At 35.8% G+C, this 19591-nt stretch overlaps 1 protein-coding gene across 4 annotated transcripts in view; it reads right to left on the bottom strand.

Moving 5' to 3' along the window:
* Positions 1–330: 330 nt before the first annotated feature.
* The window catches only part of LOC125666678 (uncharacterized), a 34413-nt gene continuing 15152 nt past the window's right edge, over positions 331–19591 (bottom strand). For 3 of the 4 annotated variants that reach the window (XM_056151781.1, XM_056151779.1, XM_056151780.1), the window contains 12 exons: positions 18612–18735; positions 17771–17964; positions 17048–17126; positions 15326–15444; positions 14804–14936; positions 13184–13362; positions 11228–11309; positions 10182–10343; positions 9742–9855; positions 8112–8201; positions 5474–5552; positions 331–1218 (listed from right to left, as the gene is read on the bottom strand). In XM_056151781.1, coding sequence (XP_056007756.1) covers positions 675–1218; positions 5474–5552; positions 8112–8201; positions 9742–9855; positions 10182–10343; positions 11228–11309; positions 13184–13362; positions 14804–14936; positions 15326–15444; positions 17048–17126; positions 17771–17896 — 1707 coding nt within the window. In that variant the 5' untranslated portion in view covers positions 17897–17964; positions 18612–18735 and the 3' untranslated portion in view covers positions 331–674. The remainder of the gene's footprint in view (positions 1219–5473; positions 5553–8111; positions 8202–9741; positions 9856–10181; positions 10344–11227; positions 11310–13183; positions 13363–14803; positions 14937–15325; positions 15445–17047; positions 17127–17770; positions 17965–18611; positions 18736–19591) is intronic. The other variant, XM_056151783.1, reaches the window with a different exon arrangement.

Below are 19591 nucleotides of genomic sequence, written 5' to 3'. Positions count from 1 at the left end.
CCAATATAACCTCGTATCATTGAGTCAAATGCTGTTTAACGTCTTTCATTCCGACTGTTAGGTCGTTCTTGGCGCATTGATTTTGACTATGGATCAATAAATTTACTTGATCAAAAGATTGGGCTCACGGCGGGTGTGACCGGTTGACATGGGATGCTTACTCCCCCTAGGCACCTGTTCCCATCTCTGGTGTGTCCAGGGGTCCGTGTTTGCCCAACTCTTTATTTTGTATTCTGTATAGGAGTTATGAGATTGATCACTGTTCGTCATCTTCACCTTTTACCATGAAGTCGAGTTCAGATAAATGAAGCTTCATATCTAAAGACGCCGTTTTCAGCAAAGAATTTTTATTTCTTACATCAAATATACATGATAGATAAATTATATACAATTGAATTGTGCAGATACTTGGCTTTTAACCTGGTCAAGTCTTATGGAGTTTAGAAACGCGGCACATTTCGGCCAATCACGTACCTTGTTTTATTCGGGACGACCTGTCCCTTCCCCAGGACAAATGAATTTTTTTTACAGGAGTAGGCCAATGATTGGACATTACGTACATAAAAGTGATTGTTATATAGCAGAACAAATGGGTCAATGACAAAATTCGACAACAAAAGGGCATACTCTGTGTAAAACATAAATAAGGTGTTGATAGTTCAAAATACTATCCATCACTTTTTCGTTATGAGACCTTCGTAACATGCCGGTTCCATCTTTTTCATTATGAGACCTTCGTAACATGCCGGTTCCATCTTTTCCGTTATGACATCGTCGTAACATGCCGGTGCCATCTTTTCCGTTATGACATCGTCGTAACATGCCGGTTCCATCTTTTCCGTTATGACATCGTCGTAACATGCCGGTTCCATCTTTTCCGTTATGACATCGTCGTAACATGCCGGTGCCATCTTTTCCGTTATGACATCGTCGTAACATGCCGGTGCCATCTTTTCCGTTATGACATCGTCGTAACATGCCGGTTCCATCTTTTCCGTTATGACATCGTCGTAACATGCCGGTTCCATCTTTTCCGTTATGACATCGTCGTAACATGCCGGTGCCAAGATGGCACCTGAGGAAGGATCAGTGTATTCTGGTATGGATACAGTCTTCGGTTTCTTTTCTGTGGAAACGATTTGTGTTGAGGGCGTAACATTCGGATATGTTACTTCTGCACCGGATAAGTCGTCATGCTTTCTACATCTTATCCCTTTCCTATCAAAAGACATTTATACATTAATCTCCGAACTTTCGATATTTGTAATAAATATCAATCACTAATTGCCCAACCTGTCATTGGGTCAAATACAGTCTGACCTGTTTCTTACCAATAGTTAGGCCGTTCTTGTCACTCTGGTTTTGACTACGGATTGCTCCATTTACCTGATCAAGATATAGGGCTCACGGCGGATGTGACCGGTTGACAGTGGGTGTTTACTTCTCCTAGGCACCTGATCCCACCTCTGGTGTGTCCAGGGGTCCGTGTTTACCCAACTATCTATTTTGTATTGCTTGATAGAGTTACGTGATTGATCACTGTACGTTATCTTCACCTACTCATTCAAGTCCGAGACCAGATCGATTTTATAATCCCGAAGAGCCTTTGTATATTGCGATAAGCACAATTCCCTTCGCAGATGAAAAAAGCGAAAAATGGTTTCTCATGTCACGGTAGCTCGGTGGTGGAGCATTGACTTTCTGACCAGTAGGTGGCGTCTCAATATGCAAGAGTGGAAAATTGTCGACGGGACGTAAAAAACAAACAAATCAATCAATGAAATTGACCTGCAAGAAGCCATATTCTCCCCTTCTAATTCTAAGAAATCATGTGAGAATTGAATTAGAAACTTTAGTAATTCCAATGACACTGACTAAAATGACTATTTCAGTTAAACTGATTCATTTAAACTAAAGTAACACCAGCCCAGTGTCATTCATCGTTGTTGTGATTTTTTTTAAAAAATGCAACCACGAACTCTTTCAAGCATGTCAATGATATCAACGTAAACAGAATGAATACTCGGTAAACGTTTGAGAGAAAAAACATAAGCTTAATCAAAATAATGAAATGATAATTAAGGTTAATTAATTCAATGTCTTCCAAAACAATTTTCAGTCATCAGTCAAACGACATTTTCACTCATCAGCAGATCCCGTGGGAATTAGGCTTAGAATAGGTCCTCACTACCTCTTGCTTAAAGATCGTAAGGGGCGACTAAATGGGGCGGTCCTTCGTAAGAGACCGCAAAAACCGAGACCTTGTGTCACAGCAGGTATGGCACGTTAAAGATCCCTCCTTGTTCAAAGGCTGTAAGCACCGGACATACTGGTAGGCCTAAATTTTGCATACCTTCACCGACAATGATGACGACTCCATATGAGTGATAAAATTCTCGAGAGAGACGTTAAACAACATAAAATCAATCATCAGTGGAAATAGCTAGGCCTAGATGTAAAATTGTGCTGCATTTTTCTCGCACTATCTTTTCTCGCGTAGGAACATGAACAGGCACGGCATATCGGAAAAGACGTATCAAGAATTGTTTAATTGTACTTGGGATCATCTCAGATTGATAGAAAAACAAATGAGATGTGCAGAACATTAAAAATGACGTTATTTGATATCTGCTCTATTCACCTTCTTAAAATAGTGATTTATCACTGCAAGCATTGCGGATAGATACACAATTTCAACTCGTTGGAAAAATCGAATATCAAATAACGCAATATAGATATCCTGTATACATTAGCTGAAGTGGCTAATGATATGATATGTAATTTAATATGATATATCGTATTGTTCAAACCTTTATTATTCAGATTTTTTGGAAATCTTTTTCAGATAATATTAATTATTGTCATTTTTTTTAACTCGAGCTGCTAGTCAACACATGTGTTCTTCTGATCTGGATGTCGTTATAATATACATAGGATCGTAACCGTATGCAAAACTAATTTTCTTATATGAAATTTAATTGGTTCAAAGCTTATATAGCTGTCCAAAGAGAGAACATTCACTACTTTTTAGAGTAGATGTCTAAAGCATTAGGCTATTTTTTACTCTGTTTTGCGTTTGCGTGCGGGTAGGTTTAGAACCCCGAAAGTTGCACAACAAACCAAAGAAAATATCTGTAAAAAAAACCGTCTTTTTTCGATAGGTTGAAATATCGTAAAATTATGCATACGACCTTTTCTTGATTTTGATTTGTTGGAGGTGAGTTACACCGCCAACAAATCAAAATCAAGAGAACGTTTCGTTTTAAGTACACGTGGTTTGCTGTTTTCATTATCATGTTAAACGTCTGCACAACATAGTTGATTATTTTGAATTCTGCACGAGAAGGCGGCGTGAGTGAATGGGTGTGGATGGGTAACTTTTTTTCTTCCCAACACTGGGCGAGAATGGCTGGTAATGTGGTTTGTGTTTCCCTCTCCCATAATTTTATTGATATGTTATCCCCTATGCATTTCGACGGAAATTCACTATACTTACTGAGTCTCTCAAATACTTGAGGGGCTCTACTTGACGAGTTCGAATGATAATTTGTGCACAAATCCGATAGCAATGTCGGCACAATAGGCAGACAGACAAAATGCAGGGAAAGTTAATTTATGGATTAAATGTGCAGATTGATTGATTGAATATTGTTTAACGTCCCTCTCGAGAATAATTCACTCATATGGAGACGTCACCACTGCCGGTGAAGGGCTGCAAAATTTAGGCCTATGCTCGGCGCTTATGGCCTTTGAGCAGGGAGAGATCTTTATCGTGCCACACCTACTGTGACACGGGACCTCGGTTTTTGCGGTCTCATCCGAGGGACCGCCCCATTTAGTCACCTTCTACGACAAGAAAGGGGGGTACTGAGGACCTATTCTAACCCGGACCCCCACGAGAAAAATGTGCAGATGGTTGTCGTTGATTTGGTTCCTTCATGCATTTAGATCTGAAAGCTCAGAATGACGTTTTAATGTTATCCAGTAAAACTGTTGAGTAAGTTTATCCTCTCAAGTGCACCGGAAGGATGTGACAGTGAAGCACTAACTTCATACATGTATCATATTAACTTTGAAGCTTTGTATCTAATGTATCAGCATTGAGTCTAACAACATTTTTGGGTCTCTCTGAACATTGTATGTCTGTTCTAATGAATTAATGTTTGCAAGAAAGCAACTGAATAATTCTGGAAATTTAAAATACCCAGAGCAGAGGTTTGGAAGGTGCTGCAATACATAAAATAATAAATCACAGAATCCATGTACTACAGATTTTCCTATAATCTATTCGAAGTCGCTAGGAAAGTGGAAACCCCATTCCATGTTTTTTTTAAAATCATTTTGTAATCTCCCGTGCTGGAGTCTACTCTCAAAGGTGTTCAGCCTTATCTTGACAATGTTAAAAGGACTAGAGAGAGAGAGAGAGAGAGAGAGAGAGAGAGAATATGATTCATGCTAGTTTACAGCCAAAGAGGTCCGTTTGTTGGTGGTAGTTCTACTCAAGTCAAGCTTTTATAAGTTGGGGTTCGAACTGCAGTTGAAATCTCAAAATACCAAAACATTGTATTACGAGATTTGGAAAATGAACCAAATTCTTTAAATGATTTACTGTCTTCACATAGAAAAAAGGATATGAATTTTTAGGTAACCTGAAGCTACCATTTAACATTGAAGTGTATAGTTATCATCCAGGTTCGAGAAATTTTAGTCCGTGGGGATCCGGGTTAGAATAGGTCATCAGTACCCCCTTGCTTGTCGTATGAGGCGACTAAATGGGGCGGTCCTTCGGATGAGACCACAGAAACTGACGTCCCGTGTCAAAGCATGTGTGGCACAATAAAGATCCCTCCCTGTTCAATGGCCATAAGCGCCGAATATAGGCCTCAATTTTCTAACCCTTCACCGGCAGTGGTTATGTCTCCATATGAGTGAAATATTCCCGTGCGTCATTGAGCAGGGAGGGATCTTTATCGTACCACAATATTCAATCAATCAATCGAGAAATTTTAACCTTTGGTTTTGTTGGAAAATCTAGGTGACAGACCCAGCTCAGACCTTCACATGTATACATACAATATGGTAGAAGTGCAAACCTGCCCACTTTTCACACTAGAGGTATGCGAAGAAAGTTTTTTTTTAGTCGTTTCCCTTTATTGTTAAAGGTCTTCTGTGATAATGAAAGAATGCCAGTTTCTTACAGGTGTTCAGACTGTGACGTCATCCCACGTGAGTAAAGACGTTCACGACAAACTTAGACTTGCAATGATCTCAATGAATCTAGTCATTATTCTATATTTCTTGAGTATTCGATTTGTTGATAAATGAAATAGATCAAATTTTTGTCATGTTTTATGTCTATACAACATGTAACGGCTATTTTGGTTTTTGTAAGCTTGTTTGTTTATTTCCCTGGCTGACTGGTAGGTTTCACAATTTTGAACTGACGCAAAACAGAAAAAAGAAATCGCCTTACCTTCTATAAGATATCACCAACAAAGCGATAACTACACCCAGCATTAGCACACAGGCAGGTACCACCCAAACCGTTACAGCTACAATATGTTAAAACATAAATGTCACCCAAACTGTTATCTCTACAATATATTAAAACATAAAATGTCACGTAAACAGTTATCTCTACAATATGTTAAAACATAAATGTCACCCAAACTGTTATCTCTACAATATATTAAAACATAAAATGTCACGTAAACTGTTATCTCTACAATATGTTAAAACATAAATGTCACCCAAACTGTTATCTCTACAATATATTAAAACATAAAATATCACGTAAACTGTTATCTCTACAATATGTTAAAACATAAATGTCACCCAAACTATTATCTCTACAATATATTAAAACATAAAATGTCACCTAAACTATTATCTCTACAATATATTAAAACATAAAATGTCACGTAAACTGTTATCTCTACAATATATTAAAACATAAAATGTCACGTAAACTGTTATCTCTACAATATGTTAAAACATAAAATGTCACCCAAACTGTTATCTCTACAATATGTTAAAACATAAAATGTCACCCAAACTGTTATCTCTACAATATGTTAAAACATAAAATGTCACCCAAACTGTTATCTCTACAATATGTTAAAACATAAATGTCACCCAAACTGTTATCTCTACAATATGTTAAAACATAAAATGTCACCCAAACTATTATCTCTACAATATATTAAAACATAAAATGTCACGTAAACTGTTATCTCTACAATATATTAAAACATAATATGTCACGTAAACTGTTATCTCTACAATATGTTAAAACATAAAATGTCACCTAAACTATTATTTCTACAATATGTTAAAACATAAAATGTCACCCAAACTATTATCTCTACAATATATTAAAACATAAAATGTCACGTAAACTGTTATCTCTACAATATATTAAAACATAAAATATCACGTAAACTGTTATCTCTACAATATATTAAAACATAATATGTCACGTAAACTGTTATCTCTACAATATGTTAAAACATAAAATGTCACCTAAACTATTATCTCTACAATATATTAAAACATAAAATGTCACCCAAACTGTTATCTCTACAATATATTAAAACATAAAATGTCACGTAAACTGTTATCTCTACAATATATTAAAACATAAAATATCACGTAAACTGTTATCTCTACAATATATTAAAACATAATATGTCACGTAAACTGTTATCTCTACAATATGTTAAAACATAAAATGTCACGTAAACTATTATCTCTACAATATATTAAAATATAAAATGTCACCTAAACTATTATCTCTACAATATATTAAAACAGCTGCAATACATATAAACATAAAGAAAGTAAATCGGGTACGATTAACAAAGTTAATTGCACTGTAAATAATAACACATGTGCTCCTTTGTTAGCCTATCTGTTTCTATATTCCTGTAAAGCAAAATTTATTCAAAAACTTCCACGTGAGATGAAAAAATCTCTTGCTGTGGACTTTAATTCGACATTTAGATATATCGACGACGTTTTTGTCTATTAACAATAATTACTTTTCATATATATGTCGATTCGATATATCCCAATGAACTCGAAATAAAAGACACAACTGAGTCATGCATTTCTGCTTCATTCTTAGACATTTTATTGAAAGTAAATATTAACGGCAGACTAAGAATTCAAGTTTATGGCATACGGGATGATTTCAGCTTCTCCATCGTCAACTTCCAATATTTATGTAGTAATTTCCATTATCACATGCATATGGTATTTATATCTCTATTGATTCGATACGCAAGAGCTTGCTCTACGTATGGTCATAGATCAGTTTTTAAATCGAGGCAACCTCCTGACAAACAAGCAGATGGTGCAGGGGTTTCAACAGTCTCGATTGAAGTCAGCATTTCGCAAATCTTATGGTCGTTATAACGCTCTAGTTTGCCAATACAGCCTATCATTGGGTCAAATGCCCTCTGACGTGTTTCATACCGATTTTGACTACGGATAACTCCGTTTACCTTATCAAGATATAGGGCCCACGGCGGGTGTGACCGGTCGACGGGGATGTTTACTTTTCCTAGGCACCTGACCCCACCTCCAGGGGTCCGTGTTTGCCCTACTCTCTATTTTGTTTTGCTGATGGGAGTTGTGAGGGTGATTACTGTTCGTTATCTTCACCTTTCATATTCCATCAACACTTTCATGCACACATGGGAGCTCTAAACATCTTATACTAGTACGACGATTTTACAAAATTTTCAACACTCTCGTAAACTCAGCAATTCGCAAATTCTATGGTCGTTATAAATATCCGATTAACAAACACAACCTGTCAGTACGAACGCCGACTGAAGTGTTCCATAGCATATTGTTAGACCTTTCTTTACACGCTGATTTTGACCACGAACTACACCGTTTACCTGGTCAAGATAAAGGATTCACGGCGGATGTGACCGGTCAACGGAGCATGCTTACTCCTCCTATACACCCGATTCCACCTCGGGTAAGTCTAGTGGTCCGCGTTTGCTGTATTCTTAATTTTGTATTCTTTACATGATTTATGAGATTGATCACTGTTCATTATCTTCACTTTTTTTCATTCTCTAGATATATACCTGCCTCACCATTAGACATTTCGGTACTTGTGCCAGCCTCAACACTAACGAGGGTCGTTGAATCCTCCGAAAACAGCGAACAAGAGGTATTCGATGAATCTGGTTTACAAATGCAACCAACATTAATTGACCTTATACATACTCATGTAAGTAATATATTTTTTCATTAGATATAAACTGATAAGTTCTACAGTGTGTGGAAGTGGGTTGGTGTAGGGGTAGGTGTAGGGGGTGGGTAGGTGTAGATGTGTAGGGGGTAGGTAGATAGGTGTGGATGTGTAGAGGGTGGGTGGGTAACTGTGTGTGTGTGTGTGTATAGGGTTGGGTGGGTAGGTGTGGGTGCGTGTAAGGGGTGGGTTGGTAGGTATGTGTGGGTGTGTGTAGGGGTGGGTAGGTGTGGATGTGTAGGGGTTGGTAGGTGTTGATGTGTAGGGGTGGGTGGGTAGGTGTGGGTGCGTGTAGGGGGTGGGTTGGTAGGTAGGGGTGGGTAGGTGTGGATGTGTAGGGGATGGGTTGGTAGGTAGATGGGTGTAGGGGTGGGTAGGTGTGGATGTGTAGGGGATGGGTTGGTAGGTAGGTGGGTGTAGGGGGTGGGTAGGTGTGGGTGTGTAGGTGATGTGACTCTGTTTCTTTAATGATCATAATCACGTACACCATTATCGCTCTAAGTAATCGTGACATTTATGTTATTAATATTACATTGTGATGTCGCACTGTTCTTATTGTCCAGGAATGGAACAAGATTAAAATTATTAGACTGGAGAATTTAAATGGCTGTCAGTAGCTCCCTCCCCACCCAGATTATGTCCTCCATGCAGTGAAGAATCCTTTAGGATCGTGACTTTCCCATCAAACGCATTGTCGGAGGTACATTCGCTACCTGTTTACCCTAACCTATAACTTTAGTCCAATATATCGAAAGTTCTTGAAAGGCTGCATATGCAGCATAGAAAACGCGCACTATTAGTTGGCAGTAGAATGTTAAATGTGCTGCATTCTAAAGACCGATTTTTCCTCCTATGAGGAAAACATGGTACAGAAGCAATTAGAAATATCTCTATGGGTATGTCAAACCGAGGTGTGCACTGGAGTCAATATAAATTTGTGGCAAATTCATATTGGAAGTAAAAATAATTTGTATTTTAAGATAAGTTAGTACAAGGGTAAATTCATCACTAGAAGATGTGTATAACTGCAAGCATCATTGAAAAGCAGCTTGCGGATTTTGACTACGGATTACTCCGTTTATTGCATGTTCATGCGATATTTAAATTTTGTTAATAAACCTGTTTTCTAAATTCCGTAAATGATATTTAGCTACTCAAGGCATTTATTAAAAAAAAAAATACAAGATGTAAAATAACCTATCCAAAATGACATCTAAACATCAACATATGTTGAAGCATCAGATGATAAATCAATATTAATGATAAAGATGCAAAAGGAAGCAAAAATGAAACAAATGTAACTATTAAGAAAAATGCAAAATGAAACAAAAGAAACCATGAAGAAACACAATTCTATAAAAAATGCCACTTAAGTTCATCATTTCAATTATAGATATCAAAAGTGGAAAGAAACTTTAAAGAAAAATTTGCATTATGAACAATCAGAGATACTATATCATTCAAAAACTTACCCTTTTCACAAACAAAAGGCCTAGATACCGAAGTGTTAAACGTGTCCCAGACAAAACTATACGGGTCTACTCGACCCTGGAACAGCTTTACGACAGTTGGATAGTGTTGGACAACTAAATATAAATCAAATCGAAATGTAGATTTCATTAACATAATTTCTTGATTAATCTTTACAGGATTAAATTTGTAAATTCCTAGAAGCTACGGAGTAATTTTAAATTTCATACATCTTCAAATCATAATTGTTATTTGATGTTAACGCTCCTCCCTTAAAATGAACGTGTGAATGGCAAACTTTCCTGGTATGTAAAATATTACATGATAAAGCAAACCAAAGCAGAAAATATGTTCCTTAACGAGAAAGACGCCAATATTACCATTCTCTCTCTCTCTCTCTCTCTCTCTCTCTCTCTCTCTCTCTCTCTCTCTCAGTACCTACCCTCTGTTGCCGTGCTTCTCCTCTGGGGCCGTATAATACTTGTCCACCTTTCTGGGCCCGGAGAAAGGCAATGCATATTTGCTAATTGTTTATGATTTACGGGATAGCCACCCAGCATGTCCTGACATCTCTTATTCAAATCCATCCAGTTATATTTCAGTTCTAGAAAATAATTTCAGAAGTAAGTTCAGACTATATAAACGTTTGATGTACCACGGGTCTATTAAATTTATGAAAAAGATGAATATTGCAAACCCCTATAAAGACTACAAAATCTAAAACAGAGCAAACATAGACCACTGGACACAGGAAAATGTTTATATAGGCTCTACAGCTGCATAACCCTATTACATGTACATGTATGAAATATCTATGAATTAAAAAAAAAACAATACGCCAGGGGGGATCTGTTAGTTTCCTAATACAGTATATATAGCCAGTAAACTTTCTCTAAAACCTCATCATTTAGAGGAAAGATGCATTGTTGTTTTATATTTTGTACAGGAATGTGCTAATATACATTGTATACTTTTGTTTCATCTTAATATTATAGCATGATCATTCAAATTGCATTCTGGTGACTAGCTAATAAATATTCGCGCCTTTTTTGTTGACAACTATTTCTCCTGTTCAAGGAACGGAACAGCATACCTATCCGACAAAGTTAATGCCAGTTAGATTACACTGTCTCTTAGCATTTAATTATAGCTTGCTACAGTAAAAATAATCATACTTATATCTATTATAACATAATAATTGCATGCACGGATCTAGGATTTTTTGTGCAGGAGAGGGATCGAACTTTTGGTATGAACAAAATCTTGTAAAAAGAAAACCTAAAAGGTTTAATCCATCCCAAAGCTATCTGGTATCATCTTTCAATCAGCTTCCTGCATTTCATTGCATTCCCAAATTGGCAGGGTCTATAAGCCCGTGAAGTGATACAATCGGAAGTTCCGTGAACTCAAACACACACAAATTGGGTATGCAGTATAATTGTTGATAGGGAAATTATAAGTTAACAAGTGTTAGAATATAAGATATACCTGGTCGATTTATTTTGATTCTGATATCATCTATGGCAATATTTCCAAAAGATCCATTTCCAACGGTGGCCGATATATAAAGCTGCAAAATTGATAGATACATTGTAGCAAATGAGTATAAAGCATTAAAATGACACAAACAATTAGATCGTCGAAATATTTACGAGGTTTTCGTGATCAGGTCTTCCAATAGTCTATTGGATTTCCCATGGGCGTAATAGTGCTTCTTTATTAGCTAAGGTGTTCTTATCTTCTTGTGAGGCAGAATTTATTCAAAAGCTTCTATATGAGAAGAAGAAAATTGATTGCTATGGCCTTCAACTCAACATTTAAATATAACGACGATATTATCTATTGACAAAACTCGTTTTCATTCATACGTTGATTCAATACTGTATATTCACTGAACTCGAAATAAAAGAAACCACAGAGTCGTTCACGTCTGCTTCGTACTTAAATACTTCATTAAACATTAAAGGCAAACTAAGAACTCAACTTTATGATAAACGGCATGACTTCAGATTCTTCATCGTAAACTTCCCATATTTAGGTAATAATATTTCACTATCACCGGTATATAGTATTTATATCTCTCAACTAATTCGATACGCAAGAGCTTGTTCTGCGTATGCTCATTTTGTAATAGAGACAGACTACTGACAAATAAGTTGATGTTACCGGAGTTTCAGCAGTCTCGTTTAAAGCAGCCTTTCAAAAATGTTATAGTCGTTATAACGATCTAATTTACGAATACAACCTATGATGAGGTTGAATGTTGTTCGACATGTTTCATACCAATTGTTAGGCCGTTCATTACATATTTATTTTGACTACGAATTACTCTGTTGATCTGATCAAGATGTACAGCTCACAGCGGGTGTGACCGGTGAACAGGAGATGCTAACGCGTATCCAGGAATCTCTGTTTGCCCAACTCTTAATTTTGTATTTGTTAGGGTATGACCGGTCGACAAGGGATGTTTACTCCTCCTAGGCACCTTAGCCCACCTCTGGTGTGTCCAGGGGTCCGTGTTTGCCCAACTATATATTTTGTATTGCTTATATGAGTTATGAGATTGATCACTGTTCGTTATCTTCACCTTTCATTAATCAATGTTCTATATCTTCATGTGTGTGTGTGTGTGTGTGTGTGTGTGTGTGTGTGTGTGTGTGTGTGTGTGTGTGTGTGTGTGTGTGTGTGTGCGTGCGTGCGTGCGTGCGTGCGTGCGTGCGTGCGTGCGTGTGTATGACCATATACATAGTGAAAAAGATCTATGACACAACTGATATGAATGTCTCTCGTTGACAACTGACGTTTGATTATTGCTCCATTATTCAATATGTAGACGTTCTCTTCATTTATCTGCCTTTGTAGTTTAGTGCCAGTTTGCATTTTTTCCATAAATTCAGTTTTCATTCCTATGTAAATATTCTAACATCCTGAGGAAAAGACAGGTCGTTCCGGATATTTTGACTCCATATTTTGAGTGCTTTACAAATTAATTTGACATCGTAATTCAGTTTTCATTCCTATGTAAATATTCTAACATCCTGAGGAAAAGACAGGTCGTTCCGGATATTTTGACTCCATATTTGAGTCCTTTACAAATTAATTTGACATCGTATCTGTATCCAAACTCGATGCCATTGTCCATGGATGTTGAGTGTTGTTTATGTACATCACTGAATACAAATGGGCTGCATATTCAATTGTTAATCCATGTTATTTGACATCTACCTTTTTGAATACACCATTTGTGATATTCTTACCTTTATAGATAAGTAATGTCACCAGATACCTACCATAACAGGTATTTAATGTCAGTGTAGATCACCTTTATGATTACTTCGATATTACCAACTTTGCGATTGTTAAGGGATAGGTATCTTTGTGTAGACTCAATATATGTACAATGTATCTATCTGGAACGAAAGAAAACAAAATAATGGAAATTACCCTTGTTTTTCCGTCTAGAACTACAGTACGATTAAAAAACATCCAAGATCTTCCTTGATTTCCAGATTCCTTGATAATCTCTGTTTTTTCAGCAGTTTTCGTTTTCTTCAGGTAAACTCTCAGCGTATTCACGTGTCTACCATTCATATTGTAGTACATACTGAATGTTATGTTGACATCTAAAAAATAAACGTACTTGTTCATTTCAAACATTAAACTTTAAATACGTTTATGTATCTACCAAACATACAACTGAATGTTATCTTGACATCTGAAAATATAAACGTACTTGTTCATTTCAGACATTTTTATATTAAAATTTAGATGCGTTTATGTATCTACCAAACCTGCTACTCAATATTATGTTGACATATGAAAACAATCTCTCATTACAGAATACTTAAACTTTTACTTGCTTACATGTACATTGATATTGTTAGTGTTGATGTCATTTTCATTGATAAAAGAAATTTAGCAACAACCCCTGAAATATAGAAAAAATCACAGATACAATAGCATGTAAACTAGAAAAATTTAATCCTTAAATAAATTCTATATGTATTTGAAATATTTAAACGGTTTCATGTTATTTAACTCAAACTTTGAAATATATAAATATTTTCTTACTATTTAACTCAAACTTTGAAATATATTATTTATACTATTTACCTATTTAAAAGTGGCGTCAAATTCGTCTAAGGATAAGAGCTATGCGTGAGGGAGATAATCCTTAATTTGGAAATGAATTTCTAAATTTTATAACAGCAATTAAATATACATCCGTATTTTCAAGCTAGTAACGAAGTACTTAACTACTGGGCTGTAGAGACCCTCGGGGACTAGCAGTCCACCAGCAGAGGCCTCAACCCAGGGGTCATAATATAAAACTTATACGGTACCAATTTTGATGCACCAGATGCGCATTTCGACAAATAATGTCTCTTCAGTGATGCTCAACCGAAATGTTTGAAATCCGAAATAACAATGAAGTTTTAGAGCTATTATAGGGGGAAACAGTGTGTCAAAAAAGTGGAGTCAAATATATAAATATTTTCCTACTATTTAGCCCAAACTTTGAAATATATATAAAAAAAAATCAACTTTGAAATATATAGATCTTTTCTTACTATTTAAGTCAAACTTCGAAATATATAAATCTTTTCCTACTATTTAACTCAAACTTTGAAATATAGAAATAGTTTCCTACTATTTAACACAAACTTTGAAATATATAAATATTTTCCTATTTTTTAGCCCAAACTTTGAAATATATAATAAATATTTTTCTACTATTTAACACAAACTTTGAAATATATATTTTCCTATTATTTAGCCCAAACTTTGAAATATATAAATATTATCCTACTATTTATCCCAAACTTTGAAATATATAAATATTTTTCTACTATTTAACTCAAACTTTGAAATGCAATGTATATAAATATTTCCCTATTATTTAATTCAAACTTTGAAATATATAGATACTTTCCTACTATTTAGCCCAAACTTTGAAATACAATGTATATAAATATTTTCCTATTATTTAACTCAAACTTTGAAATATATAGATATTTTCCTAATATTTTACACAAACTTTGAAATATATAAATATCCCCCTACTGTTTAACTCAAACTTTGAAATCAGGACGGCTCTATGTCCTTTTTGTCTGTCTATGACGTCAATAAAAGTGAAGTAATTCCCCTCGATGTTATTCTCTGGTCCTGTGCTTGGGTATCTTGGTGTTCTTCCATTCTGTGGGGTATAAAACATTTATTTACATTGATCCTACAGATGTCAAGATTTGCACTATGAATTCGCTATAAGCAGTATAAATTGTTGCAATTTCATTCTGTGGGGTATAAAACGACTTTTTTTCATTAATCCTACAGATGTTGAGATTTACACTATGAATTCGCTATAAGCAGTTGTTGACGTTCAGCCCAATCTCCATGCGTAAATTCACGAATGCTGTACATTATATAATGCTGTGATTTATAAAATAAAGAGCTTGGACAGTCTGTGATCACAGCATCAAATTAATCCAATGTAGTAACCGATCATTAATTTGACATTTATTATCAATATATTTTTCCATCACCAACATATATCATTGCCATCTGAAAATAGAGACTCGTTTTTACTCTGGTGATTTCCCAGTCAAAGTTGTCGCTCTTGTCCTGATCAAAACATACATCCTGGTTTCCTTCAAAACCACATTTTACTTCCCCTTTCATGTAGAGATCCTGTGTGGATGTCGTCTCTAAAACGATATTAGAGAAATAATAAATAATAAATGTTCTTTTCCTCTGGTTGATTCTTAATCAATGCAAAATAAAGCGAGGGATTCGGGTATTACACTTTGGCGCTCAATTTAAGAATCTCGTCTTGCAGAGATGAGACTCTTAAAAGTTTTCATGTTTTCATGTAAAATACATTGTATTCATCAGGATATATATAGGAATGAGAACAATAATGTATGAATATATCCCACCATACAAATCCCAAAATTAGCAATCAGGTTTTGTTAATGAAATGACTTCTGATACATAATGTATAGTACTTTGAAATTATCAAGATTCTTGTAAGGTATGATATGAAAATGAAAAAGTGAAGATAACGAGCAGTGCTGAATTTCATAACTCCTATAAAATTCAAATTTAAGAGTAGGGCATAACAGATCCCTGGAAACACCAGAGGTGGGATCAGGTGTCTAAGAGTAAGCACCCCCTGTCGACCGGTCACAGTCGTCGTGAGCCCTATGTCTTGATCAGGTGAACGGTGTAATCTGCAGTCAAAATCAGTGTGTAAAACCGGCCTAACAATAGGTATAAAACACGTCAGACTCATTTGGACTTCTAAAATATGCATGAATGGTTAATTTTCCAGAATGTTTGAGAGCGTTCAATAGTTGGTTGGTTGTAAATTGTTTAAACGTCCCACTCGAGAATTTTTCACTCACATGGAGACTTCACCATTGCCGGTGAAGGGCTGCAAAATTTAGACCTATGCTCGGCGCTTACGACCTTTGAGCCGAAAGGGATTTTATCGTGCCACACTGGCTGTGACACGGGGCTTCGGTTTTTGTGGTCTCATCCGAAGAACCATCCCCATTTAGTCGCCCCTTACGACAAGCAAGGGGTACCGAGGACCTATTCTAACCCGGATCCCCACGGGACGCGTTCAATAGTAACTTGCTTTACATTTTCTAGAACAGAACTAACTGGTTAGAATAATAGACTCTAGGTTTTGTGGTTAGAAGCACATGCAGAATTACATTGCTGGGGACTGAACTGAACAGATTTGTGTATTTCATACTTCCGGGGACACTATAAGTAGGCTTGTCCAGGTGTGTGAATTAAGCAGGGAATAAATAACGAACTCTCTGTTTTCTAGATTTTGATTAATATAAGTTAGTATTTTTCATTGATATGGCTATGTACTTTCAAAACATACATATTTGCAAAAATCCCTAGGGAGGAGGGTGTCCCGTTATCTTTACTAGTCCATGGTCTATATATTTTTGTGAATAAATTGTTAAACATTTAGATTGTGTTATTGATTTTATTCTGACCGATAACAGGGAGGGGGGCTAACAGGAAATAGGATGTCAGCTGCAGCTAATGACGTCTCAATATGAGTTTTTAAAAAATTGACGGAACGTTGATTTTAATATTGTTTCACGTCTCTCTCGAGAATTTTTCCCTCATATGGAGACGCCACCAATGCTGGTGAAAGTAAAACAAACAACCAAACCACGACCATATGACAGTTTGGTCTACTTGTCTTGGTAAATGGGGTCCTTGCATAACTCCTTTGAAAAAGAAAGCAAATGGTTAATTATCAAATAAACATATGAATCTTACCACATGTTCCTTTTGTTAGAGATACGTCATCTAGCGCGAAGTTCGACACTGTAGTACCTCGGGTAAATTGAAAGAAAATCTGAAACAGAAATCAGTACATTTATTGATTATATACCGGAATGTCAGCTTATGTATTAAGGGGAAATGGAAAGTATCCGTGCCAGCATAGCAAGTTGAAGTTGAATTTGGCGGAAATTTCAAAGGGGACGATGATGATTGACATTTCACCTTTCATATGCACGATGATCATTTGTTTATCATATGCACGATGATCATTTGTTTATCATATGCACGATGATCATTTGTTTATCATATGCACGATGATTTGTTTATTGATTAACTCTTCTGTATTAATTGGCCGTCGAGACTTTGACACAATCGATTAATTTTACAGGTATATTTGCACTCGAGTTTAAACTCATTGAAAATTCAAAGATTTATTAATGTGTAATTGAATCAAATTATGAGTAAACATACACGTACTGGGGGGGGGGGGTGGTTGTATATTGTTTAACGTCCCTCTTGAGAACATTTCACTCATATGGAGACGTAACCACTGCAGGTGAAGGGCTGCAAAATTTCGGCCTATGCTCGGCGCTTATGGTCGTATTGGGAGGGGGTTGCATTTTAAGTCGGCAAAGATAGAGCTTGTGCAGTAATGTCGATTATACGAACAAAAAACTACACTGCTATTCATGGGTTTTTTACGTCAATGGAACTCACTCTGTCGTTTCTGCGGAGTTTGATATCAATCTCGTCATACTTCCACTCTACATATTCTTCACCAGAGAAAGTCCGGTTGTACATCAAAACAGACCTGTCCCTCGTGTTCATGGTGTAAATTTTCATATTTGCGCCAGTGCTGATGTTTCGGTGAGAGAATCGAAACCGTAAACACTAAGTGCTGTCTTCAATATCTGTAAAAAAAAAAAAAAAAAAAAAAAAAAGAGTAAATAAAAAAAATATAAAAAAAACAATACCATGTGCACACGATTTCAATGTATAGCGGGTGTGGCCGGTCGACAGGACATGCTTACTCCTCCTATAGATATAGGGCTCACGGCGGGTGTGACCGGTCGACAGGGGATGCTTACTCCTCCTAGGCATCTGATCCCACCTCTGGTATATCCAGGGGTCCGTGTTTGCCCAAGTCTCTATCACTGTTCGTTATTTTCACATTTTCATAGTATTATCTTAAAAAGCTACACCCTGAGCACACAGTTTCAAGGTATAGTATGCGGTACGATAATTAATTTACAAGTGGAACTAATTAAATTATAATCAAGAATAGCAGCCCCTAGTCTACAAAATGAGGTTTTTCTCATACCACAAAAAAAAATGTCCCACGAAATTAAATGACTTTACATGACAAATGCCTTTTAGATAATAGAGGAAGATTTTATATCAATATTATATATTTTATTATGCATTTTATTTTATTTTCAAAATTCACAAGTGGACATGGAAATGCAAAAAATTGATCTAGGTTGGTCTGCTGAAAAGTGAGCATTAATACTTTACAGCTTGTGAAAGGATTTTACAGGTGACCAATTCAATGGCTTACCAAAGAAATCAATATTTGAAACAAGCGATGCTGTATTTCCTAGCTTGAGCCCGCTATCGCTGTCATTAACAAATGCGAAGTACAATCCCTCATAGGCGGAGTCTGGACCATTGGGCGTTTTCTCCTGTAGTGAGAAAAGATGAGCCTATTAAATGTCTGAAATCGGTACCTGATAACAATTTTCTATATATCTTCGTCTTATCCTTTCATTCATCGTTCTTTCTTAATTTTTGATTTCATACACCGTAATTAAGCATCAGTTTGATTAACGTCAGAGGTATTTTGTTTATACTTCGGATTATCATAGACTTGAAACCACACTCTAGTTTTACAATCCTGTACAAAGTATAAGCACATAATGTTTTAATTTGTCATAAATATGGTATCATGATTATTCACATTCATGATTGAAGTAGCTGTGGGCTTATTTTCTATTGATAAAAAAGTGTCAAAATCACGGGCACCTGTCTTCATTCTAAGTGTACACTTTTTACGAATTTCAACCCGTTCTTGACCTGGACATGTTTCACAAAACTATCTTAAGATCTGTCATAAGATAGATCGTAAGAGTGTCTTAAGATCTGACTTAGGACAATCATAAGATACGACAGTACCGTTTCATAAAACTATGTTAACTTCAAGAAATCTTAAGATAGATCTTAGGATGTTGTTATACTCGTTACATTATAAAATACCGTGTTTCCTTTATAATCTTTTGACTGCATGGGTGAATTTAAATGTTACATGTATATGAAAGATTGAAGTATGTAAAACTATGAATAAGAAATGGAAATATTACGATTTTAGGCATTTGTAATTATTTAATATATTCATAAAATTTGATACATTGTACTTCTTTTGTAAATAATGTGACCTTACATTTTATTTTGTATTTCGAAAGTTACACTCGGTTTGAATAAGCGCTAAATACACCTATCTTACATCATGGTCAGTGTTTGCGAGCTATCGCAAGTTAAATC

The sequence above is a fragment of the Ostrea edulis genome, chromosome 10 (genome assembly GCF_947568905.1).
Source record: "Ostrea edulis chromosome 10, xbOstEdul1.1, whole genome shotgun sequence".
Classification (NCBI taxonomy): domain Eukaryota; kingdom Metazoa; phylum Mollusca; class Bivalvia; order Ostreida; family Ostreidae; genus Ostrea; species Ostrea edulis.
Note: the sequence above shows the minus strand (reverse complement) of the source record. Positions and strands in the feature narration are given on the sequence as shown.